This window comes from Python bivittatus, unplaced genomic scaffold (genome assembly GCF_059951505.1).
Source record: "Python bivittatus isolate LINGU-HERP-01145 unplaced genomic scaffold, Pbiv_v1 ctg000200_np1212, whole genome shotgun sequence".
Classification (NCBI taxonomy): Eukaryota; Metazoa; Chordata; class Lepidosauria; order Squamata; family Pythonidae; genus Python; species Python bivittatus.
The window spans coordinates 21,012,506-21,039,801 of NW_028277040.1; the positions used below are offsets into that span (position 1 = coordinate 21,012,506).

The 27,296-nt window shown below is 39.4% G+C and overlaps 1 protein-coding gene across 1 annotated transcript; it reads left to right on the forward strand.

The window, feature by feature from the left end:
* Positions 1-2,867: 2,867 nt before the first annotated feature.
* Positions 2,868-26,040, forward strand: CHRNA1 (cholinergic receptor nicotinic alpha 1 subunit). The gene is made up of 10 exons (XM_088135791.1): positions 2,868-3,060; positions 5,616-5,761; positions 10,514-10,558; positions 11,193-11,302; positions 12,981-13,176; positions 16,697-16,931; positions 18,945-19,168; positions 20,428-20,667; positions 24,342-24,514; positions 25,764-26,040. Exons 1-9 carry the CDS (start codon positions 3,018-3,020, stop codon positions 24,471-24,473), a joined length of 1,371 nt encoding a protein of 456 aa, XP_087991917.1. The 5' UTR covers positions 2,868-3,017; the 3' UTR covers positions 24,474-24,514; positions 25,764-26,040.
* Positions 26,041-27,296: the final 1,256 nt, after the last annotated feature.

The following is a 27,296-nucleotide window of genomic DNA, read 5'->3' on the forward strand; positions in this document are numbered from 1 at the left end:
GATCCAATTATAGTCTCTATTAACTAGTAACCAGCCAGATAGACCTGATGGGCAACTCATTGCTTTATTAATGAGCTGGATCTTCCAGTGTGTAGCACTGCTTCCTTCTGCGCTGCCTATAATCTCTTGAAGTCTTTCCTTTTCTCTCCTTTCTTTACTCAACCATCCCTTTCTTGCTTGCTTTCTACCCAGCATGGGTCAATCCTTCAGCCATGTATTTGCTCTCCTCCTACAATACACTTCTGGAAGATGCTGAGTTCAACAGGACAAGTAAGCTTCAAATCAATATGTTCACTAGCACCACTGCTGTGACTTCCTGAATAGGAACGAGTTTGAAATTGGGGAAAGGCTGCCCAAGGAACACTAAAGATCCCCACTGCTGATGTTTAAAGCGCTATCTAACAATTCTCAAGCCAGAAGAAAACTATACTGGCATGCAATTTGCTGTCCCCAGGGCTGATTTCTATCCAGCCATTGTTGTGAGTTGTCACCAAATAAGGGTGTATTCATTTCCAGTGCATGTGGCAAATTAAAGAAAGAGATTGGTAGATTCCCCAACTATATTCCTGCCCTTCCAACAGGCTTCTACGCATCCACCATTCATTCTTCTTAATGTGGGATGAGGCTGGGGAGAGGCTGAATTTTGGCAGATGGCTAGACTGGCAGGTTTAGCCATGTGTCAAATGTTACTCTGGCTTTGCCCAAAATTTTGCATGGACGTGTTCAAAAGGAACCTGGCTAACAGCTGACCAACATTAGGAGGAGTTGGGCAGTGAAGCCGAAGAGCTCTTCCCTTGCACTACACACTCCCCCGACACAGTTCCAAAGAAGGTGACTGGAGCTGGAGTCTGCAGGGTGAAGCAGGAGAGGTTTAGTGCTCCTGAACGCCCAACCAAAAGCTGCCAAGTGTAGTGGGTCTGTGTGGTACAGAGAACAGGTCTGCTCGGTTGTAAGCTGAGACTTTAAATCAGAGATCTGACCCCTTGTCACTTCTCCCCTTTACCTGTTACCTTGTTCTTTCTGGGGGTCACTGATCACCGGGATAACAGAGGGAGCATGGAAAGCAAGAGAGCCCAGGTTGAAATAGCACTAAACCCACATTCAGCAGAAGCCTGACTAACAGCTTGGAGGGGCCACGGAGGGAACTGCAAGTAGCTGTTAGCTAGAATGATCCTTTTTTCCCCAAATCCTGCCCCCCAAACCAGGGGTCAACTCAGAAACCTGGCAGATACAGACAGACAGACTAGTCTGGAACAGCCAGACTCTTCCCCTCTCTAAATCAGAATGGCTCTTGAGTACAGTGTCCAAGGACCAGAGGGGAGGTGGCATGCCCACTTCAGCTTCAAGTGGCAAAAAGGTGCAGGCTGATCCCAGCCTCTAAGATCACCCAAAGTGCTATCAGTAGAATGGTTAGTACAATAAATCAGTTTGTACGCACCTAAAAAATATCATGATTTTGTTTTAAATTGTGTTCCATCAGCTGTATTCAGGAACTAGATGATCCCGGGCCACCTTCTAATATTTTACATGAAGCTGAGCCAAACAGAGATTGCTGAAGCTATCAAACAATTTAAAAATGGTGGAGCTGCAGGACCTAAGCAAGTCGCTGTGGAGGCACTGAAAGCGGGGGGAGGGGGGCTGTGGTAGTTGACTATATTCTCAATGGTATGGAATGGAAAGAAGAATGGGTTGCTGATATTGTGCCCATGTTCAAAAAGGGTGATAAGACACACTGCAGAATCAACCTCTTGGACGTAGTTGGAAAAGTCCTTGTGCAGATTATCTACAGGATCTATGGGTGCTGGAGGCATTTCAGATGAGATGTTTGAGGACAATCCTGGGCATTTCCCTGAGAGACATATGCAGTCAACAGCCCACAACTGAGAATAAGATCCAGCAATTATGCCTTTGTTGGTTTGGGCATATTTGCAGAATGGATAAAGCATGCCTGCCTAGATAAGTGCTGGAGACACAATATCACCTGGGTGGAAAGTAACAAAAAGTTCCCTCAGAAGATCAGGATCGATCTGCTAGAGGACGAAGCACAGCAGTTATGCTCTAATGTCACAGACTCGGCAGCATCTAGACCCAGAACACTTGAAGGGTATCTACAGGGACTTATCCATGGCCACCTCAGGTCCAACAGTGATGTCCTCCAATATGCAGAGCCATCCTGCCAGAACTAGAGGTCATGGATGAAGGAAAACTACCGTGTGCTGCTGCCTATTTAACACTGTAACAGCTAAGGATGAGTTAAGGCTTCCTGAAGTATAGGCTGGGGAGGAGATAAGGGGAATGTCATGGGAACATAGCATCAAAAAAGGGTTGTTGGGACATACTTGTGCCACAATGGGTACAAGTGGGCAAAGCAGAGCCAGCATTCATCTCACGCCAAACATCTCACAATTCTTTGGATCCTGCACGACATGTTTAGTGGTGGACCAGAAAAGATGAACCATGAAGCTGTTTTGTAAATCACACTGAAACCAATCTCTGCATCTAAGTATTTTAAATTTGCCCTATGCTACGTATATTTGTGTCTCTCTGCACACATTTAATGTCCAATTTGAATTGCTCAATTATTCTTTGCTGTTTATCTTTCATTAAGCCATCTGCCTTGAGAAGATACTCCAAAGCTAACATTCTAAGCCAGTATAAAAGGAAACCTTACTGAAATTAATGTCATTTACAGGAAGGCAAATGCACTAGGAGTACTAGTACAATCTACAGCTTTTTTTTTTTGCTTTTACACACCATGGAATGTGTAACAGACAAAAAGTGTTCTGAGTCGAAGCTTACCAAAAATAGACTGTTCCTGTTGGCTTGTCAAAAATAGACTGTACCTCCTCCCAGTTGGCATGCTGGCTTTCAGCTGCCCATCACAGAAGCAGGTGTTGTGAAACAATAGCTCTGTGGTCCTATTTCCAAGCACCCTTATTGGAAAAAGCAAAGCTTTATTTCAGCCTGGATCTTGAGCACTCTGAATGCCCAAGTGTTGATATACAAGAGGAAAAGTGATGGACATCCACTGTTTATTCATCTTCCTACTCTTTGGACCAGGTAAATCATTTCAATCAGTTGCATAATTTTAGTCTAGTTTCACTGATGTGGCAGCTCCTACAGAAAGAGCAGAGAGAGAGAGACAATTCCTAGGGAAGTATGTGCATGTGTCTGCATGTGTTTGTATGTATAGGCATGAGAAAGAACACAAGTAAACATTTATTTTCCCTAGCTTTGTCATATTCTTAGGGAATCATACCCGATAGATAAACAACAAGGAAAAAGGAGAATGTCATCTTTGTCTACCTTATATGGGCCTTAATTACATCCCAAATTGCAGGGCTTCATATAGGGTTATATCAGAGAGTGTTCTCTTTGCTTGCCTTCTCCCTGTCTCTGCCCCTCTCCTTTAGCCTGCACCAATCCATTCATTCTGCCTTCTGGCAGCCAGAGGTTATAATTCCAACAATGCAATTTGTAATTTTAAACTTGCCTACCTTTTGAAGACATCTTGGAAACTTTTTCACACCCTCCATCCCATTTAGCTTAATAAAAGTATTTCCTCAACGGAGACTGTAGATTTACTTTCTTTTTTTAACTGATAGCCAACGTTTTCTTTGTACTCCATTGAAAGTTCTCCTCTAACTCTCAGAGTGCCATGACCTCCTAAAACTATAAATGAACTAGTGTGACACCCACCTCTCTCTGAATAAAAGTAGTTTTTCATTGGAGTTATGGGGGGGGGGGAGGAATAACTATATCTCTTACTTTTAATAATTAAATGTCAATCTATGTATCAGATAAAACAATAATAGACCAGCTCTTGCTTGTATTTTTTTAATATAATTTTTACTAGAAATTTTTACAGAAGTAAAAAACAGATAAAAACAATACAGGTAGAAAAAGAAAAAAGATAATTAAAGAAGTGACTTCTGATCTTGTTTACAGCAGTTACAAATACATTTATTATCCCTCCTCCCACTCTAAGGTTACATTAAATAGTTCCTCTATCCCATATTCAACTGTTTTTAATCAGCAAAACCAGAAATCGCCATTTCATTTTTTTCCATTTTCAGCAAAAAGTCCATAAAGGGTTTCCAGTCTTTTATAAAAGTACTTATTGTTTTATCCCTGATGAAAGAGGTCAATTTTGCCATTTCTGTGAATTCTGCCATCTTCACAATCCAATCCCCCATTGTGGATGTTTCAATATTTCTCCATTGTTCTGCATATAATAGTCTTGCCGCAGCTACCATATATCAAATCAATATTCTGTGAGTCTTTTCTAATAGGCTATCCATAAGTCCCAATGAAAAAAGTTCTGGTTTCATCTGAATATTAATCTTTAAAATTGTTTGTATCATCATATGTATTTATATCCAATATGTTTTTGCTTTTTCACAAGTCTACCATACACGGTAAAATGTCCCTTCATGTTTTTCACAATTCCAGCGTTGACTAGAAGTACCTTTATACATCCTAGATAATTTCTTTGGTGTCATATTCCAATAGTACATAATTTTGTAAAACTTCTCTCTTAAATTTTAACACAATGTGAATTTTAAACCTTTTAACCACATTCTTTCCCACCGATCCATCTGCATATTATAACCAAAGTTCCTAGCCCATTTTATCATACACCTTTAACTTGTTCTTCTTCCATTCTTCCATTCTTCCATTCAACAAAAGTTTATACATTTTAGCAATCACATGTTCATCATTTGTACATAGTTCAGTCTCGAATTAAATCTTAAATTGTTCAATTCCTGTTACTTTTTTTTTTAGATTTTTATCCCACCTTTATTATTTTTATGAGTAACTCAAGGCGGCGAACATACCTAGTACTCCTTCCTCCTCCTATTTTCCCCACAACAACAACCCTGTGAGGTGAGTTGGGCTGAGAGAGAGGGACTGGCCCAAAGTCCCCCAGCCGGCTTTCATGCCTAAGCTGGGACTAGAACTCACAGCCTCCTGCTTTCTAGGCCAACACCTTAACCACTACATCCAACTGGCTTTATATTAAATCTTTCTCTTAACTGTACATATGAAAACCATTGAAAATTAAATCCCTCTGCAGTCAATTGTTCTCCTGACTTCATCTTAAGTTCTCCATGGACCAGCTCTTGCTTGTACAAGAAAGTGGAGAGGACAGCCTTAAGGCTACTAATCTGATAGGCTCTCGTTTTTGCAACCCCCCTCAATTTTACTCATGACCCCTTGGGTGGTTGAGACCCACAGTCTGGGGATCCCTGTTCTAATGGCTGCTGTTCTCTCGGTTTTCCTGCAGGCCCACCCATCCAACAAAGAGCTTGGAGTAAGTCGGCAGAGATGGCAGAGATCATCTTGGAAAGCCTAGGAGATAAATGGATAAATTAGTATTTTGCGACTGTCCATGTTCTCCATGACAGCCCTTTTGTGAAAATGCTTAAGACATCTTTTCAAACTTCCAGGTGTACCCATTGTCCTCAAAAGAGTGCTGACCAGCAAATCTAACCAACTTCAAGCAGCTACTCTGGCTTCTCCCTCAGACTCCAAGCACTCAGCAGTCATCTCAAATTCTCAGAATATTTTGTCACTGGTTTTCAAATGTTGCTTTATATTATATTGTCCCGCAGCTGTTCGAGTTCATGGTTCCAGTCATGAAACCCGCCTGGTTGATGATTTATTCCAGAACTACAGCAAAACTGTGCGTCCAGTAAGCAATCATTCTCATGCTGTGGAAGTCACTGTGGGACTTCACCTTATCCAGCTGATCAATGTGGTATGTTAAAGTGTCAATGATTCCATTATCATTATTAGCGGCATCCACATTCTTTTGAGGATGCTTAATGGATTAATCAGTTAATTTAATTAATCCAAATCTTCTTAATTAGCTGAACACTCCGTTGAATGTTTTAGATAATACTTTTTTAGTAAGATAAAGGAAGAGTAGATGTGATCACTAGCTGTAGTCATACTGGTGCTAAATGAGGATGTCATACCACTCAGATGGGGCATATTTTGGCCAATATGGCACAAGTGCAAGCCAAATCCATAATCATGCTCTATGCTATTTTATGTAAACCAGGGTTGTGAATCTAGAGCCTATTTTGCAAGCTAACATTCTATTGTTCATGTTCTACCAGCTAGGAGGTACATACTGTCTACTGACCCTTAGAATGCTTCAAAGTTGAGCACGGAGTAATAGGAGGATTTGGGATACATCTGGGGCTGTTAAAAGAATGTATGAATAAACGCATACCGAAAGCTTGCACTGTTGTTAGAGGCATATTGATTGGATGTATCTGTATGCAGAAAATGCCACGCTGTTGGCTGAGAACCCAAATGGTTTGCAGTGAATTATACAATACAATGAAGAGTATAGATCTGAAAATTAATGTACTGAAAATCAAGGTAGTTGTATTTGGCAGGGAAGATGGAATGAATAGTTATAAGTTATATATAACTAGCAACAAAATAGAACAAGTCGATAAGTTTGTGTATCTTGATAGAACATTTACTAAAGGTGGTAAAATGGGTGGAGAAATTTTAAGATGTGCAAATGCTGGTGGAAAAGTAGTATGAATGTGTGGTTTGTTGTGAATAATGTATGTATCTCTAAAGAAGCAAAACTGGTTGAATATATGTGCATGTTTTGCCAAATATTATATGGAAGTAAGAGTTCAGTATGACAGAAGAAACATAAAAGTGAGTCTCATGTAGCAAATATGGAGTATTTAGGAAATATTTGTGGTAAAAGAGCATGAAGCAGAATAAAAAATGAATGGGTGAGAGGATGTTTAAATCTAAGTTTAAGGTGAGAAATTTAAAGAACAGGCAATGTATGAATCAGTGTATGAGGAAATGGTACAAGTTAAGATGGTTTGCAAGGATAAAAAGTACATGGATATATCATAATATTACTTTTTGGGCTACACAGCTTTATGCAAACTGCAAAAAAAGAATGAGAAGGAAGACAGTAACATTAAGACAGAAGAAAGAAAAAAGAAAAAAGAAATCTGAATTTAATTTGCAACACCATTCGCCACATATCACCTTTCAATCTTTCCACTATACTCATTGTTCGTATTCATACAAAACATTCCATAATTCAAGTCTTTGAACATGATTTTTTTTCTAAATTAAAAAGCATGGAATAAACTTTTCTTACATTCATTCATTTCTCTGTACTCTGCCACAAAGCCAAAATCTGGTCTGCATACCTCCTGCCAGGCATACAGACAAATTGTACTTGCTAATTTTTTCTAATTGCCTCCTCTTTTATTCTTTGAAACAAAATTTAGCTAAATACCTTCCCAGATGCATTTAATAAATTAATCTCCTGTAGTTTTTGCTTTCACTCTTGTTACCTTTCCTACTGTAAAAAGAAACACTAATGGTATTCTTCCAGTTGTCAAGTATGGTTCCAGTCTTCACACACACATTAAATAAGTCAAAAAGCCACTCCATAAACTAAATCCATTTTTTAACTTGCAACCTTGCCATTTTTCAACATTGTCACTGTATTTATGGCTTTCTTTTCATTAACGTTCTTACTGGACACCAACATTTATTTTGATCCTACTTTGAAATATCACTACCATTGCCATTCCCAAGATATTCCTTCCAACATTCAGTTTCATCCAAAATTGTTTACTCACTTTTGTCACTCACTGTCCCAAAAGGTCTAGGTTTAGTCACTTTCACCCATTTCTCAAACAATTTTTTATTTCCATCAAAATTGCTCTGAATTTTCTCTGGTTCTTTTAATTTTACTATCTTTTGACTACATTTTTTTCCTTTCCATGTGCTTTATATAATGCTCTCATTTGATTTTTTGTAGCAATCATTTATTTGTATGCATTTTGTTCATCCACAATCTCTTTTATTTCATTTTTCCACCAAGCACCACTTTTCATACTTAATATTAGCATAACGGCACACATTTCTATAATATTTTGTAGCATTGTTCTTTTACTTCATTCTCAGTAGTTCTTCTCTTTTTACATTCACTTTCCATTCATTCTATTGGGATATTATCTTCTAATAAGTTTTTCTTAGTCATACTACCACTTCCTGTAGTCATTCTACCTTCACTCTAATTATTTTCACTTACTTCCTTTCCTTTAAGGTCCATTTTTTCATGCCCATTTTAATCCATCCTTCACATAACCACAAACTGGTCTATTCCATATTCAGAATCTCTCATTACTCTTGTATCATCTCTCAAGCTTCACCATAAGCAGTCATATTAATTGTGCCTTTTAATTCATTCCTTTTCCAAGTGTACACCTGCATAGACTTATGCATAGATCATCTACTGTATTCAGAGCAGATATTTTTCTAACCTGAAAAGCATGAATGGTCATGCTTACAGATTTCGAGCCTTCTTTCCTATATGCAAACACAAATGGACTCATGCCTACACATATATTCAAATCAAACAGAACTTTTCTCTAAGCAAGTGCCTGTGTACTTCATGAACCTGACATAGCCATCACCATTCTCATTCATTCTTGGGTCTCTGAATTGCCTGATCGTTTTTCTGTATTCTTTTCTCATGTTCCCTCCCAGCTATTAGTAGGGGGAACTATTAGCCTAACAGAACACATTTTTTCCTGCAGATCACATTCATTCAGAAAGGAACCCAGTTTTCCTCCAAGCCCATCTTTGCTTCCTTCATTATCACAATTCAGTGAATGTCACTATCACCAATTGATTAATTCCTACTTTCATACTCACCTCCAACAATCTCAATGACATAAAATCATACCTTCTGATATACATTGTAGCTCCTTCCTTCATAATTAAATTTACACCTTCACTTCCATGTGCAACTACAGGTAGTCCTTGGGTTATGATGGCAACTGGGACTGGAACTTCCATTGCTAAATGATGCAGTAGCACGATGTCATGTGACCACATTGCTTAGCAATGGCAATCACTGCCGTCATTAAGCAAGGACTGTGGGAAAAGGCAGGAATTCAGGCAAGCAGGCTGGCAGGCAAGAGCTGCAGGCAGGTGGGTGCTACAGGCGGGCACTACAGAGTGCGGGCAGGTGGGTGCTGTGGGCGAACACTACGTAGTGTGGGCAGGCAGGGACATTTCAAAAGTCTTTCCCTGCCCCATGGATGTAAGAGAGAAAGAGAAGGGAGGGAGTCAAAACATCCAAGAGAGGCTATCAGAGAAAGAGGGAATACCCAATAGATTGGTCATCTACCGTTGGCTCTGGCCCACTGATAATGCCAGCCCTATCAGGTAGACCAGACTAAGCAACAGACACCAGGTAGACCTAAAGCTACTTTTATTAGAGCAGCTGTAATAACAGAATCTTGAAAAATCTGAATGTGCGTCCCTTCCTCCCTCTTTTATCTTCATGAGAATTGGGGGGTGGGGTGCGAGGGCTGTCTGAGGTGTTTTCTCAAACTACTTTCTTGTCCTGGGATCAAGTTCTGTTTCTCTGATCATTCCCTTGGTAGTGGATCTTCCCTCTGTCCTTCAAGGCCATCTTCTTTAATCACCACAGATAGCTTGTTTCAGCCCTGACTTCTAGCTGTTAAGAGGGCCTTGCAGGTTCCACCCAAGGAAATGTGGCCCTCGTCAGAAAAAAGTCATCCCCAGGAGTCAGGAATAAACACGAAAGAAGGCCTCAGCAGAAGATATGCAGACTTGGGCAGACTGGCATGGGTAGAGGTGCTCTTTTAAATATTGGACCTTGAAGGCATAATTATTATTACATCATAATAATTTGGAGTTACAGAATTGGGAGGGGCTGTTTAGGCCATTGGGTCCAATCTCCTGGTTCAGCGCAGGAATCCAGATTAAAGTCTTCATGGCAAATGGCTATCTGGACCGTACCAGCGATGCTTCACTTTTATAAATTCTAGCATCTGGAATAGGATCCAGACGTTGGAAGGCAACAAATCTAGTCTTTTTTGTTTGTTTGTTTTTTGTTTAGACTGAAGTGATGTGAACCAAGCAAACTGGCAACGTAAATTAAATTCTGGTACCTAAATGATGCCCTAATCAAAACTTCCAAAGTTATCTTTAGGTGCAGCCCCGTGTATAAAATATTACCTTAATCCAATTTATACTGTCCAATTGGATTACAGTGATGTTTTCTAGGTGGCACTGCCCTGGAAGATGACAAATTCCTTTTACACCTCTTTTCTCTCACACATGGGGAAAATCTGCCTCTCAAACACTGCCTGCTCCAAGGTTCTACATGCGACCTCCCAAATCAAAGACCTCAAAGATGTAAATTTCATCAGTAGATCCTTTGACCAACAAGGAATGGCCTCTTATCACTAATTGGCTAAGGAGATCTAATTGGGTGGGAGATCTAATTCATTTCTAAAATGCCATCAGTCCACCTTCTTGCTTTTACAGTCTGCATTTTGGCAGTGGGAAGGCAGTACATGGAGGGAAAACAAGGAAGGGGAAAATAGCAAAGGATTTTAATCGATAATCTCAGCAACATTTTGCTGAGCAAACAAGTTGTCTTCTGTTAATCTTGTCATTTTGTTCTCTTAAGGATGAAGTCAATCAAATAGTAACCACCAATGTGCGCCTGAAACAGGTAACATAAACTTATAAAACTCTGTGTTTTATAAGCCAGCACGTTGTATTCAATGCACAAAGGTCCATTTTGATCAGCCATGTTCCCTGCTGAAGAAATGCTTTTGATTATAGTTCCCTTTTCCAAGGGGTTGAATTCCTTTGCAACATTCTTGTGGGTTATAGCTAAAGACATCAGCAATTAAAGGATTTTATAAAGTTTGTCACACCAGGGGCACTGTGCAGTTTGACAACTGGAATTTAAAAAACAAAAACTGATTTCAGCATTTTTTTCTGAATATCTATTTGTTGTGGGAAATGTTCAAACTTTAAATTAAATTAAAATTTTAAATAATATTTAAAAATTTAATTAGTGTTAATGTTATTTAATTTAATTTATATGTAAATTAAAACATACTCAATTTAGAATAAGAAATAAGAACACAATTCATATATAAGAACACAACGTATATATGTTGGGTGATAAAGAGTTATTTTACAATAAAGGTGGTATACTGTACATTCTTGAACCAGGCATAGCCATATTAATGTTTTTCTTCATTCTACAAGTTATGTTTAACGAATAAAACAATTGTTCTGTATCAGACTTATAGTAAGACTTTATAAGCTCTTTGAAATTCTCATTTTTTCCCTAGCAATGGAGAGATGTAAATTTGAAATGGAATCCGTCAGATTATGGTGGTGTGAAGCAAATTCGCATTCCGTCAGAGGATATCTGGCGTCCAGATTTTGTTTTGTATAACAAGTAAGTAGAGTTGTTGATCCACACGTTAATTCTGTGGCACAATCCCATAAAGAGAGAGCAGATGGATGCATTCAGACCACACAAACAGCTGTAAACCCAGCTTCTGAGTGAATGTGACCTCTAAAACGAAGGCACATTTAGGGGACCACTCTCCCTGATTCGTTGCATCTGGAAGTACCCTGCAAACGTTACAATAAGCTTCAACTGAAAAAGAGATGGCTGTTCCTAGTGGCAAGAAAATGGTGGAGAAGGAGAGGCAGCTCTCTTGGGATCTTCAGGCCCAGGGAGCCCTCAGGACCCACTCCTTGCCCCAGTGCGTTCAACAAATTTGACAGCAAACGGTAGGGCTACCAGAACCAGGCTGCAAAAACTTGAATGACCCCTAGGAGGGAGCAAAGTGTTGGAGATCCGTATCTCCTTGCTGTCAAGTCTGGGAGTTGTCCAGTTTTGGCAGCTGTGATATAACAGCTCACATGTGGGACCCCAGCAGGAGCTGGTGAAGCTCCCGCTGCTGCTGCTGCTGCTGCTGCTGCTGCTGCTGCTGCTGCTCCCACCTCCTTCTCCATTGCTGCTGCCTCAGCTGCAGTAGGAAGTGCTTGAAGGGGAGCCCTCAGAGGCCCTGGTGGCTTCCTCGGGGTTGTGCCGGCTGCTCCCTTCGTCTTCTCCCTCTCCTCCTCCTTCCTGCTTATGAAGGAATGAAAGGAGAGAGAATACAGGAGGTGTATTCTGGACAGCAGATGGTGAGATGGCAGCAAGGAGATGCAGAAAACTCCAACTCTTTGCTGCCATCTGGTGATCTGAAGGTCTGCCTCTCGCATACAACCAGAGAGAAAAAAATTCAGGAAGTTGAAGGGGAGGGGGGCTTCTGAGAGGAAGGGCCATGAATACTCTACATCAGTGTTGCCCAAACACTGGGGAGCCCAATGCAAGGCTTAGGCTCCTGGCTGAAGTGCTGATAGGAAGAACGCCATGTTCACTCATCAGCCATGCTGTGGCTTGATATGGCTCCCAAATGGACTCCAGGAACAGGAAGCCCTGACTGTCCACTCCCCCCCCCCCACCATAATTTTACATGTCTCTGACCATGGCCAAAGAAAAGACTGTAAGTTTGCATTCTTTGAGGTTTTACCATTTTGTTTGAAAGTATGTGCAAAATATTGATTTCACAGGAAACAAGAAGTACAATGTGAAAGAACAATAATAGAGTTAAAAACTGCTGCCAGATTAGTTGAAGCTAGACTCTGTATATTCCCTGTCATATTCTTAAAACAAGAGTGTCTAGGAAAAAGGGGAGAAGTGCTATTTTACTCAAACTCATCATTCCTGGTCAGCTATCATAAACATTCACTTTAGCCTGCAAAAGATAGTACCAAGTCTTTTCAAATGAATTTAAAGAAATTAAAAAAAAAATTAATTCTGCATTGTGAAATAAAAAATTTATCTCCTAGATATATGGACATTCTCAAGCTTTTTTAATTTTTAAAAATGCAACCATTTTCGTACAAAATGGAGTTTGCAGAGTACATTCTTTTAAAAGAAAGACACCAAACATAGGAAGATACAGGATGTTGTTTTCTCTCAAGCCACTGATAACATCAGTATGTACAACAAAATGGGTAGCCAGTGGATTAAATTGATATGCTATTCCTATGATTATTTCTGATCTTTTCTTTTATAGTGCAGATGGAATTTTTGCTATCGAGCAGTTCACCAAAGTACTTGTGAACTATACAGGACACATCACATGGACGCCACCAGCCATCTTCAAAAGCTATTGTGAAATTATAGTCACCTACTTCCCCTTTGATGAGCAAAACTGCAGTATGAAACTGGGCACTTGGACTTACGATGCCAGTGTGGTTGAAATCTACCCGGTAGGTTTTAGTTAGGTAGCTGATTTTGTGTGTGTGTGTGTGTGTGTGTGTGGGTGTGTGTGTGTGTGATCCTTCGGGTCAGTCGTGACTCCTGGCGACGGCCTGGGCTAGTCCTTGCAGTTTTCTTGGCAAGGTTTTGCCCTTGTGGTTTGCCCTTGCCTGCTCCTTCCTAGGGCTGAGAGAGGGCGAGTGGCCCAAGGTCCCCCAGCTGGCTTTGTGCCCAAGGCAGGACTGGAAGTCATGGTCTCCTGGCTTCTAGCCTGGTGCCTGAACCACTAGACCAAACTGGCTGTCTTAGGTAGCTGGTAAATTTAGTTATTTTCATATTATTATATGCAAGTGAAAATCTTATGTAGAAACCATCCTCATACTTGTATGCTGCATTATTTTTGGATCTCTTTTTCATCATTGTACCATCCTAATAATCTCATTAATGGCTTCTGCCCTTGCATTGTTGTATTGAGGGAGGGGAGCTGCTGATCCAGAAACACAAAGCCAGCTCCACTGGATGCAGGAAATATATCCACACATCTGGAATCTGATTTGGATGTCTAAAACAAGCTGTTTCATTTGTTTAAATGGCTTGGGAAGAGAAACTGAGAAAGAGGAAGAGAGATTGTGTTTGGTATATATGCTTTATTTTAAAATTTCTATATTTAACATATGAATTCAATTTATTTTATTTTACTGGGCTTATATGCTTTTCCGGTCATTTTTGACTCTACATATCTGACATCCCTAAATCAGGTTAAAACAGTAACAATAATAAAATAAAAAGCAAGAACTAAAATATGATAACACCTATATTATATTTATACACAGGGGAAGAACGCCATTAAAACTTCTCAGCTTCCAAGGTCTCTTGGAACAGTAGATTTTCAGGACTTTCCTGAATTCCAGTGGGTTGGGGCCATTTGGCTATTTGAGGGAATGATCTTCCACAGAAGGGGGATGGCAACTGAGAAGGCCCACCTCTGCAGTGGTCCCTGTTGATGATCCTTCCTGAAAGAAGGAATATAGAAGGAGCCCATTCTTTCAGATCTCCCTGGACAGGCAGATATAATTGGAAGTAGGCAGGTCCAAAGCTACCCAGATCCTATGCCATATAGGACTTTAAAGACGACAATCACCACCTTGAATTCCACCCAGAATCCAGTGGGGAGCCAGTATAGCTCTCAAAATACTGGTGTTATATGGGCAAAGTGAGATATGCTTGTAACTAATCAAGCTGCTACATTTTGGACCAGCTGTAGCATCCAAGTGGTCCTCAAGGCCAGCTCCATGTAAAGCATGTTGCAATAATCCATGTGACTAAGTCATGATTTCATGGAGAAAATCTATGTGGTCGCTAGGAGTCGAAAACAACTTGATGGCACATAATTGATCAATCAAAAAAAGTCATGATTGATTATATGGAGAGCCTCCTACTCCAGGAGAGTTTGTAAACATACACAAGATAGATCCTCCTAGCCACAGCTGTAACCTGCTTCTCAAGTAGGAACTGTGAATCAAACAGGACCCCCAGATCACAAGCCAGTTGAATATGGAGGAATGAAGCGCTGTGCAGAACTAAAGATAGAATCTCCTTGGAATCAGATGACTTCTGAATCCAAAGCCAGCCTGGCTGGCTGGGAGTGAGTCTAAGCCTATTATTCCTCCAGGCTCTGGGATGCCATCTTAAAAACATAATCTGTCAGGCCCAGGGTCAAGATGGAAAGATGAATATCATCTGCATACTGATGACACTTGATCCTGTGACAGGTAATAGTGGCTTGTGTTGGTGTTAAATAGAAGTGGAGAGAGTGTTAAACCCCATTACACCCCACAACAAAGGAAATGGCATTGAAGGTCACTGAGAGATCAAGCAACACTAAGAAGGACACACTCCCCCTATTCTAGTCTCACCAGAGGTCATCCACAACAAAGGAAATCATTGTAATTTCAGCTCCACACCCCACCCCACCCCATGCCCTTGTCTACATTCCCACCCCTCACACACCCACCTTTTCTTTAGCTCAGAAGAATGCAATTGTCTCCAAGCTTTGCTGCATGCTGTATCCAAATAAGGAAGGAAATCAGACTTGGGTATGGTTAAGGCATCTGCTATGTCCCAAACAGGTGCCCTTTCCCAACCCATATCTCCAGCCTGTGCTGTTGCCATCTGTTGCTGCCTGTTGGCCTGCCCTCCTCAAAGAAATGTGCAATGGTCCTATATGAAGGAGAAGGATAAGTTGCCTTGCCTTCTCCTTTGAGGCTGTGGCATGAACTGGGCCCAAAAGATGAAAGCAAATGAATGAGCAGCCACAATGGTAAGAAGATGGTATTAACAAAAAGCATCCTTAGTACCCCTCACCCAAGATCCTCAACCCAAAAAGCTGAACCAGGCCCTCCATTCAAACACAGAAAGATTCCTAGGTAACCATTCTGGGCTATTAACCAGAAGTGATCTGGCTGACAGCCATTAGCTTCATAGTGCCATGGTACAATCATATGATTTGAGATGTCTAGGGAGTTATTTAGATAGGGGGACTCCTTCCTTCCTTCCTTCTTCAGTTAAGTACTGTGTAGAGGGGCTGGGGGGGGGGATGTAGCTTATCTGTTTGAAATTTTGAGCAAAGCCATTTCAGACCACTTCCCTGATGTTTAATTGATGGCTAGGAAATGCCTAAAAGAAAGCAAAAAGAAGACTCCACCTCTCCCAGATAAGGATGTTATAATCTATGTGTGAAAAGAAAATGCAGCTGTAGAAAAATGCTGAGAAACAGAGAACAAATCCAGATACTATAAGCTTACAGATGGGCAGATCCCTAAATTTCATTCTCCTGCAGTTTTTTGATCTGGCAGGTTTTTTTCGGATTTTAAAAGAACCCCAAAGAGACCTATGCCATACTATTTTTTTAAATGTAAAAGATTGGCAAGGACTATTTAGTCTTCAAAAGCTTGGCACCTTTATGTAGAGTCTGAATTCTCTGAAGCACGGCTTCTTCCCTTCTCAAGGACTGCCTGGTGTAACCAGATGACCTCCCATAGCTATCTTATACACTTCTTTAAAAAAAGCATATGCAAACCCAGCCCCTTCCAAATACTTTTTTAATGGAGTGTGGATTGAGTTTGGTTTGGGTTTGGAGAAGGACAACCCTGGTTAGGCTTTCCTAAATTAAATTTCCCTAATTTAATTCCATCATGGATTCCTGAAACCACCAAATCCCCTCTCAGAAGAATTCATGTTAAAATTTGTTTACATCCATACAGAAAACATCTGGCTGCCTTTCTTGAGAGCTAAGGAAGGAAAAGTAGACTCGATTTGCTCCAATTTTTAAAGCTAGGGGCCTTTAACCTATCCATTTATACACAGACATAAATATGACAGAAATGTCCTAAGCCTGCCATGAAGTTCTTCCAAGGGAGGTCAAACTCAGGCTAAGCACTAAATATCAGTTTACAGTATTTAGTATTGAATATCAGATGGAATCAAGACACAGTTATTTCATTCATTAGAAGGAAGCACTTGCCTTTTCAGGAAACCAACTATCCAGACTTGAATAACTACATGCCGAGTGGGGAATGGGCAATGAAAGATTACCAAGGTTGGAAGCACGCGGTGAAGTACAAATGTTGCCCTAAAACGTATCTTGATGTTACCTATCATTTTGTACTGCTGCGTTTGCCTCTCTACTTCATTGTCAGCGTCATTATTCCTTGCCTTCTCTTCTCATTCTTGACTGGATTAGTATTTTATCTACCCACGGATTCAGGTATGTGCAGATGTATATCAGCTTGCAACTCACCAGCAGAAGCAACCATCTGCTGCCTTTTCACTGCCCTTAGTTATTCTTCTGCTTTAATGGGGAACTTTAAAAGTTTTAAAGCAAAAGAGACATGGTTTGCCTGTGTACACCAGCAAGGCCATTTGGGCTTATCTGTCTGCGCATGAATGTTTATTCTCTTTTTAAAAAAAAAAAAAAAAATCCCACTTTGAATAATGTTGGGAAGCATTTTGAAAATTTGTTTTAAAATTAATAGCTTCACCTTTGTCGCTAAAAGGCATGTAGGATTTGACATCCTGGGACACAGGCTACAAAATCAGAAGGGAGGATAGGGGAAGGAAGGGAAAATCCCAATATTTTTGTGCCTTATTTGTGTGGATCTGGTTGCTGAGCATGTCAGACTAGCCTGCTCCTCTTAAGGCTGTGGGCTTCTAGCACCATCCTCTGCATAGATCTCAGAAATAGGTTGGCGCCCTGCATTGTGGCACCCCAAATGCCTATTGGCCATGCTGGTTAAAGCAGACAGCAAGTAACTGCCATCTCTGCTATTATCAGCTGGCCAGGCACCTCATCCCCTGTCACAGAGGCCATCACAATCACTGGATGAAGAACAACAGGCCCATTTCTTCTGTGGGTGAAAATCATCTTAGTCTCCCTAAGAAGGCCATTTCCATCTAATCTGGCCATTAAATTTTATTTTATTTTATGAGATTTAGAAGTCACCTGACTCAAGAATAACTGGGTAGCTTACAGTAAAAAATAGAAAGCAATTTTTAAAAATCCTACGTGAATGGATAAACACATAATAAAATAAAGTAAAATATTAAAGTATTAAGAGCTAGTATTTTTCTTGTCTCACTCCTCTGTCTTTCCCTTCCTTTCTAAATTTTAAGCCTATGGACATGAACAGTCTGATTTTAATTTTAACTGTTCTAGAAACAAGGCATACATGCTTTCAATAACTATATAAACAAATAATGTATTGGGGGAAGGCTGATATAAAATTGCTGCCTTAGTTTCTGGTTAAGAGTATGATCTGTGAGGCAGAATCCCCTAGCAGCCCTACTTTTTGGCAATTTAGTAATCACAGTTGAACCTTATTCACACCGCACTATGATCACTGCAATTATTTGGTTATTGTAGAGATTATTAAAAGATTACTTGTGATGCATCTGAACAATACAAAGTAATGCAGCACGCTTATTAATAAGCCTACAGTATTAATTACAATAATGCTGTTGTCATATCTGTCAAATCTGCTCTAAAATGTGTTGAAATAATAGGATCTGTGCATCTTTTAAGCTAACAAAGTTACTGACTTTGGTATGGGACACCTTTTGGAAGGAGATCCAGAGTTGTGGTGTCTCTACAAGTTAACCTTCTTCTACAGAAGTCATTAATTCCAGGGATATAGATAGTTTTCTTCACAAAATACAGAACAACAAATAGATACAGGAAGGAATGTCATCTTAGTATTGTAGCAGAATATTGTAGTATTATAACCCCCTTCCCCAAAATTCTGTATTTTTTAAAAGCCTGCATTTTACATTTAGACATGTATTACACTGTGCACCTTTCCTTTTTACAAGCTCAAATGGTTCTCCCACTGCATCCCAGCCCCAGTTTTACCCTCACAACATCCCCGTTAGGCTAACACAGAGCCACCATCCCAAAGTCACCCAGAAAGCTTCATGGTTGAGCCGGAATTTGAACGTAGGTTTCCCAGGTCCTAGGCAGCTTCCCCACTAGTGACTTACAGTATTTTACAGCATCATCCAACCGTTGTGGAGGCAATATAAAGCTTATTACTTTTATATTCGCATAAATGGTTGGATGACTCTAGAATACACTATATTGCAGCAGCTCCCCAAATTTAATATTATAATTCTTACCTGGGTTCTCGTGAAACACCAGTTGCACTCCCTTAAGAAATCTCTCTCTGCTTTATTTTATTTTATCTCTCCAATTTACTATTTCTTCCTAATTTACTATTTCCTACAGGGGAGAAGATGACTCTTAGCATCTCTGTCCTACTTTCTTTGACTGTGTTTCTTCTCGTCATTGTGGAGTTGATTCCTTCAACTTCCAGTGCTGTTCCCTTGATTGGCAAATACATGTTGTTCACCATGGTGCTTGTCATAACTTCTATCATCATTACTGTCATAGTGATCAATATCCACCATCGCTCACCCAATACCCACACTATGCCACAGTGGGTGAGAAAGGTGAGATGACCTACATTTTTCAAGCTCAAGGACTAGGAGATTGGTATAAATAAAAGGAAGCATATCTCCATTCTGTACATAACCCAACTATAGAATTTAATGAAACAAATAAGGTGATGTAAACCTTTAAGAAAGGAACAATAAAATAAGCTCTCAATGGAACCTATAGGAAATAGCTGTATATTATCTCTTTTTTTCTTCCTAGTGTTTTTCCTGCAAGTGCCAGCCGTTGTTGTTGTTGTTTTTCTGAGATCAACCAAATGTTGATCCATTGGTTGTGACAGGAATTGACCGACCAACTTGTCACCTGAGCCTGATGTTGGAGGCTGAGAGAGAGTGACTGGCCCAAAGTCACCAAGCTGGCTTTTGTGCCTAAGGCAGGACTAGAACTCACAGTCTCCTGGTTTCTAGCCTGGAGAATTAACCACTAGACCATATACTGTATACATCTTAGTTCCAATTGCTCCAGGGAAGCAAAGGTAGAAGGATGCTACTTCTTAGAAACACCTGGTTAATCTATAAAGATTTTGTAGCAATGGCTTGGTGTTAAGTAGTATTTGAAGTAAAAGGCCAAGGAAGAAGACTTTCAAGCAATTAAGATAAATTTCTGGAAGTTATTTTGTATATTAGACAAAAACCCAGGCCTTTTTTTTTTTTTTTTGGTCTATTCCATCTCCTTCTGGGGGGCTGGGAGATAGTTTCAATGTTATATTATTTTGTTAACACTGTTTGCATTTCTTCTTCTTCCATTTTAATTAATTTGAAACAATAAAATATATATTTTTAAAAGAGAAGCTTGCAGGGCAGACAGCTGATTTTCTATGTCATACAAAATACAACACGTTGCTATTTAATCTGACATTATTGTATTTCTTTTTCTTGAAAGAAGTGCTTGTTCACTTCCAAAGAAAAGTACCAAATTAATAGGAAAGAAAGCCATCTTTAGCAACTGAGCCTCCATCACTCATACCACTCAATATGCCAAAAATAATAATAATAAAACCAGTATTTGCACTGTAATTGATAAAAGTCCATGGAATTCTAACGTCACATCCTAATCAATAGCTGAACATTTAATAGTTATTTATACAAGTAAACAATAGTGGGCAACTTGAATTATTGATACCCTTCTAGTTGCTTCCTTGATCCCCAGTGAGCATCCCAGTGTCAAATAGTAATCTATTTTCTCCTGAGATTAAGAGAAGTGGCATGTGGTAGTTTCATTTAACTTCTCTAAAATAAGTATCTATTTTTTTCAGATATTTATTGAAACAATTCCAAATGTTATGTTTTTCTCAACAATGAAACGCCCATCCAAAAATAAGCAGGAAAACAGGATTTTTACGGAAGACACAGATATATCTGAAATCTCAGGGAAACAAGAACCTGTGGCTATGAATTTCCAGACATCACTTACTAAAAATCCAGATGTTAAAAGTGCAATTGAAGGCATCAAATACATTGCTGAGTCAATGAAGTCAGATCAAGAATCCAACAATGTAAGAATTAATAATCCAGTGTGAATCCTTTGGGATCAATACTTTCATATGTGTGTGTGTGAGAGAGAGAGAAAGGGGGGGGGAGAGAGAGAGAGAGGCAGATAGACAGACACTTCTGGGAATATGTAGGCCCTCAAAACAGACTGAACCACAAACTAGCCAATACTGTTCAGTCTTCTCATGTGAATTTAGTGCCTGATAGGTGATGTAGGTAAATATTCATGAGTCTAGCCCATCAGTTGTCAACCATGGCATATGGAAAATTCCAGCTTGAAAGGACTATATGGTAAAGAACATGAAGAAAATGAAGGGAAGAAAAAAAAAGTCTTTTATATTTATGAAATTAAGAGAAAGAAAGAGAAAGAGCTGAATGAAGGAGGTCAAGTCTTGTGCAATGGAGTTGATAAATACATATAGTATAAATGAATGGGTTAAAACCTGCATCAGAAAGTATGAATTGATGTCATCTAGATAGTTGTGGGCATGTATGAAAGAAGGAATCCATAAGCTGGTGATAGTTGCATGTTATGCTCCGGTGAATGATGATAATGGAAGAAGCAGAGATGAGTTTTGAAAAATTTTGTGCAATCTTCTCAGTGAATGAAAAGAAGAAATAAAATATTATGTTAAGTGACATGAATGGATGAATGGGAACAAGATGAGAGAGTACAGAAAAAATGATTGGACCATTCACAGACCCAAGGATGTATGAGGATGATGACTTTGGGGGCATATCTGCTTTTAAAATATCTGTTTTGAATATGTAGTTTAAGCATAAATGTATTCCATATTCCCTAAGGATATGGAAGTTGCTTGAATCTGAGTGAAAAGAATTATGGTACAAAGTTCCATTGAAATGTTCAGAATTACGCTAATAGGAAACATCAAAAAGGGTGTTTGATGGAATGATGAAGTAAAAGAGGCTGTGGATGAGAAAAAATAAATAAATATGAGAGAATGCTGCAAAAATGAGGTCAAGAGGAAGATTATGTATAATGTATGTATAGGGAAAAATAGTTGCAAAGCATACAGTCCAAGACAGCAAGGAAAGGTTAAGATTAAGAAATACAGAACAGTTTTGATGGGAATAAAATTGTTTTTGGAAATACAGGGGGAAAAGCTTTTAACATATTCAACATATTACTATTCATCCTATACACATCATTAAAATACTCCTTCCAGGATTCCATCACTTCAGTTTCATTCCAAATTGTTTTTTGAAGCACAGAAAAAAGGCTAAATTAGGAGCCTCCAGCAGAATGAGTGGCCTTAAAAATGAAAGTGATGAAATGATTCAGGATGAAAAGGAACTGAGGGAATGGTAGAAGGAGCATATGTTGAAGAGTGGAATTGAGTCCTATAAATGTTAGTGCCCAAGACAAAGAAAAGTGAATATGTCAAGAGGACAGGGAAGACCAAGAAAGTTGTGATCTTCAAAAAGAAGCCACTGTGTATTTTTAAGAACAAAGACCAATGTTTACATTAAATTAAATTTAAATGTAATGTTTAAATTAAATTAGGAACATATAGCGCTCACTGATCCAGAACAATCTGCTTTTAGTTGGGAGAATTTACTTTTGTAAAGTGCCAATTGCATGGCCACAAGTAGGTTTAGCATGATTCAGGGGGGAAACAGAAAGTTCTGGGGTCTTGAAAATGTTGGGTTCCTGAATTGGTGAGTTTTGCACATTCCTAGAATCAGTGTATGGACATGGTGAAAGGAAGAATCATTTGCAAGAATAGAAAGGAATGGAAGTTATAGTAAATAGGGTTAAGGTAAACCAGATTTAATTAAAATTCTCTTTTCTCTTTCCTTAACTCTTCCCTTTGTGTGTTATTGCTTTCTTTTTCCAGCACTTTGCACAATATACCTTATCCTGAAGGGGAATAGGGTGGGTAGATAGGCATGTGTATGCATATCTGCAAAGTTTGGACCCAGAACCCAAACCTTCTTCTGGATGACTTTATGCTGTATGGCTTTCAGATGGTTTCCTGGCATCCTCTGTTATGGGGATCTGCGCTGGTGCTGCTCCATCAGCAAAGGATTACTTGGAACTGGGAGAATATGTCCCAGGCACTCTCTTGCAATGGCCACAGCGAAAGGGATGGCCAGTTAGAAAGCCTCCATTTACAGCTCTTCCCTCCCTTTTTCTCTAGTCCACCAAGAAGCCATTTGGTTCCCCCGGCCCCTGGAGGGGTGAGCATATTTCCAAAGTACTGGATTCTAGCCACCCACATTATTTTTATTCTTCCAGTAAGTCCTATGAAATCTAATCTAGAATCTAGACGCATCTTAGAAATTAAAAAGAAAAAAGATATTTGATTTTGATGATTTGCTATGCAACATGCTATCTTTCCATTTACAATTAAAAGACTCTAAATAAAACTATACAGTTCGATGGGGCAGGGAGCCAGACAGGTGACACGGTTTATTATTCCCCAAACAGCCAAAGGTTAAAAGGTTGTTGCCACAAGAAACTTTGGTCTCCTCTTTCCAGCTCCAAGTCTCAGTGTCCACCTACTCAAATGTTACTACATAGTATCTGGCTCCCTCCACTGGCCAAAAATTTAACAATTGTTCAATACAGTAAATTCATTTGAAAGCAAACCAAACAGCTTGATGTAATAGCAGGTAAATATGTTCTGGGATTAATAGGGCTCCTCCACCACTGAGTAGCTTTAACATGATGAAAGCATTGCCCTACAGCATGAATAATATTGCAATCTGTTATTATGTCCTAGAACGCAGAAATCTTATCTTGCCCTTCCCGTATCATTCTGTTTGTATAGTAATGTCACATGCCAGCTCTGTAGGATGAACTGTATGTTTGCAATGCGCTTTCCAATAACAACCAGACATTGTTTTATTTTACCTTTGTTTTGCAATGTGATCCCTGCTCATTCTCTCTATTTGACCAAAACACCTGAGCATAAAAAACAACAACAGTTGATACAGAAAATATATCAGTACTGTAAGTGGACAAAGAAATTGCAGAGACTGTATAGTCAGCACTCAGTATATCATTGTTGAGAAATTAACCATAAAAAACAAAGTATGTTAAATTATTTTAACAATACGAGAAAGGGATGTATTTCTTTTATGCTGATCACTCACTTTTGTATTCGGCCCACATTCATTCTATTATATCTTTTCCCTTAGTTTCAGTTACACATATCTATTTTTGTTATTATTATTATTATTATTAATGGTTGGTTGCACAGTCAGCCAGATGTTTAGACTGGATTTGGCATTTTTATCCACCTATCGAGTCCTTCCCAAGGACCTGGGATAGGCAGATGGTGTTAAAGGTATCATCGCAGGATGTAAGCTCTTCAAGTAAAGCTGCCTTTTGCAATTGACTGATGGTGATTTTGTCAATGCTGATGGTGTTCAGGTGGTGCTCCAGGTGTTTTGGGATTGCTATTATTATTATTATTATTATTATTATTATTATTATTATTATTATTTCAAGTTCTTTATTGTTTCTTTCTCTTATATTCTAAGTCCCAGTCTTCCATATGTCATGGTCATCACAGATATTGACTTCCACTGCACCATCATGTCTTTGGTTACCCAAAAGGAGAAAGGTTTTACAGAGAAAGTCTGCTCACATAACTCTTGGCTTAATGATAACTCTAATTTCTTTTTCTTATATTTCTTTTTTAACCGTCAGGCTGCAGAAGAATGGAAGTTTGTTGCCATGGTGATTGATCATCTTCTCCTTGGCATCTTCATGACGGTTTGCATCATTGGAACCCTAGCAGTTTTTGCTGGCCGTCTCATTGAATTAAACCAGCAAGGTTGAAATAAGGAAATCCAGTGGGAGAGCATGGTTTGTGTCCTTGAGTAAGTGAACTTCAGGAAATTTATAGAAGGAAACTTCCTTAGCTCACTTGTAGCTCCCTATATCCCTGTTCAGGAGGATCTCTCAACTCTTCCAAATGTTTTCACATAGTTCAGGGGCTATATCAGGGAAATAGGACGCAAATTTCCTTCAGTGAACATCCTAAAGTTAACAAATTATAAGATCCAACGCCTAAAGTTAACAAACTCTTGCATTTTAAGGAATACCTATATGCCCTCCTTCTGACATTTCAAAATACCAATCAGTGTGGATAAATATGTAAGGATAATATACATTATTTTTAAACTATAAGTTGGTTACAGCAATTTGGGTTAAAGGGATCCAAGATGGCATCTTTTTGAGTTCCCACAGCACAGTGAGTCCGAAGCCTTGTGTAAAAGTTGACATTCACCCTCGGGACCTAAGGTTTCTGCTTCCACATATTATACAAACACAACCAGTAAGTTGGCTGGTGTGGGTCTTCCAGGGCTATGTGGCCGTGTTCTGGAAGTTTTGTTTCCTAATGTTTCGCCAGCATCTGTGACCGGCATCTTCAGAGAGCAGGAGCACAGACAGGAGCAGTTCTGGGCACAGAGAGAACTGCTCCTGTCTGTGCTCCTGCTCTCTGAAGATGCTGGTCACAGATGCTGGCGAGACAGTAGGAAACAAAACTTCCAGAACACAGCCACATAGCCCGGAAGACCCACACCAGCCATCGTATTCCAGCCGTGAAAGCCTTCGACAATACACAACCAGTAAGTGTCTTTCTTAGTAGACTCACTGGACTGATGAGCTAAACCACTGCTCTGTTCTAGATATTTAAGAAAGTAGCTAAGGAGGCTATACAGTAATGTTTTTAATCCCCTATCTCCAGCAATATGGGATGCAGAAACAGAAAATGCTCTTGGTTCACCTGATTCCTACTAACAGTGATCATTTCAATCAGCAAGTGTCCATCCCCGAATGAACTGATCAGAAGGTAGTTTTCTAAGAACATGTTGACAGCTCAAGCTCAGCCACTTCTGGCATGAACCATGCTGTCAGATGATGATCCAGCAAACTAAGGATGGCCTCAGCTTAGTAGGGAATGGCCTTTGGGATAGTACCTCAGCTGTTATTTCCCACTCTTTCTAAAATGAGGCTTTAGGGAGGTTAGAACTATCAGGGCATGAAGGAAAGCGTGGCTTCCCCCCACCCACCCACCCACTACTTTCAATTCCTATTTCTCACGCTTGTGCATTTCCCATGCAGATGAAAAAGAAAACATATGGAGCAGGTTGAAGCACCTCCATCTTGCAGGTCCACTCGTAGCTCCAGTTTGTGTGTCAGTGGCCAAAGAAGGGGGCAAAGCCCACAACAAGGTCAATTTTTCCACCTCCCTTCTAATCAAGAACTGCCTGAAGATGCAAGTTCAAAAGGCATCCTGGGACTTCGGTAGACCAAATTAAACAAGCTACATAACATGGCTTATCTCTGTATCCTGAATCTACTGGAAACAGCATTATTAATGAATTATTAATGACCTGAATTCTTCCCATTTAAGGGGCTATTTGTTTGTTTTTTGCATGTTTACAATTCCATCCACTTCATCGTTTACTTCACCCCTTACTTTTCATGAGGTATGTTTCCATAATGTATCCATCTCATCTTGAGGATTTGATTTCAGTGCCAACAATATTAAATAATGCAGCAAGGAAGTGTATAGGTATCTCCTGTACCTATGTCCAGATGTGAGATAAGTGCTTTAAGTGGACCAAAAGTCTGCACTTTCAAAGCTAAAGGTGCAAACCTGTGTGATAATTCACAAGTCAATTCAACTAAATTCAGTAGGATTTACTTCCTCATATAGATACAGGACAATAACCTTACAGAAGTAATTTCACTCATGCTAATACCGCATCAGACAAGCTGTTACTAGTTTACAAAAACATTTGTGAATATATATTTAAATATTTAGTTACCATTTTCTTATCCTATATAAAAATATTCTTCAAAACAAAAATAAAATGTTACTCATTTGGAAAAAAATGATAATACTCTCCAAACAAATAATGGGGCATCCAGATTATCTATGATTTACAAGCTCCCTCTTAATACTTAAAAAAATTCTGCATAAGTTAACATTGTGATTTGTAGGTAACATTGGTCTTCCACAATGAGCTGTTCTGATGAAACTTCAGGAACAAATGTCAAAGGGATGATTTAAAGGTGAAAAAGCACTCACTGTATAAGTAATTCTGCAATCTCCCATATGTGCCTCCTTTGGATACGAGCTCTAGCTAAGCAAAATTCATATATTTATCATTTAAACCACTTATAAACACCTCTCTTAATTGCAGTCCCTCTGCTTAGATCCAGTTTACCACAACCAGCAATCATGGTTTTTCACTTGGTAGTGGTCTGCACTCCAAATTTTGATGCTCCGTGGGTATGATCCAACCCAGCTGCTGAATGGTGCTTTCTACCAGCTGGCATAAATTACAGTCTGGAAAATCCTGATAAGAAAAGAAGATGTAGCAGGCAAAAATCATCTCAGGCACCATATTGATTCCAAACTTTCTAATTTGGAATAGGAAGATAGTATATAGGATTCCACCATTTGCCCAATTAAAACACACTGAATTATACTGTAAGACATGCTAATAAATGCTCAAAACGGTGACATGTTGTCTCCAAAATGGCAGCTGCTTTTCAGTGGAGAATACCAACTCAGGGACATTCCCCACTGCTGAATCAAATGCTATCCACACAGCCTTGAGTCAGCAGAAAACTGCCAGCATGGAA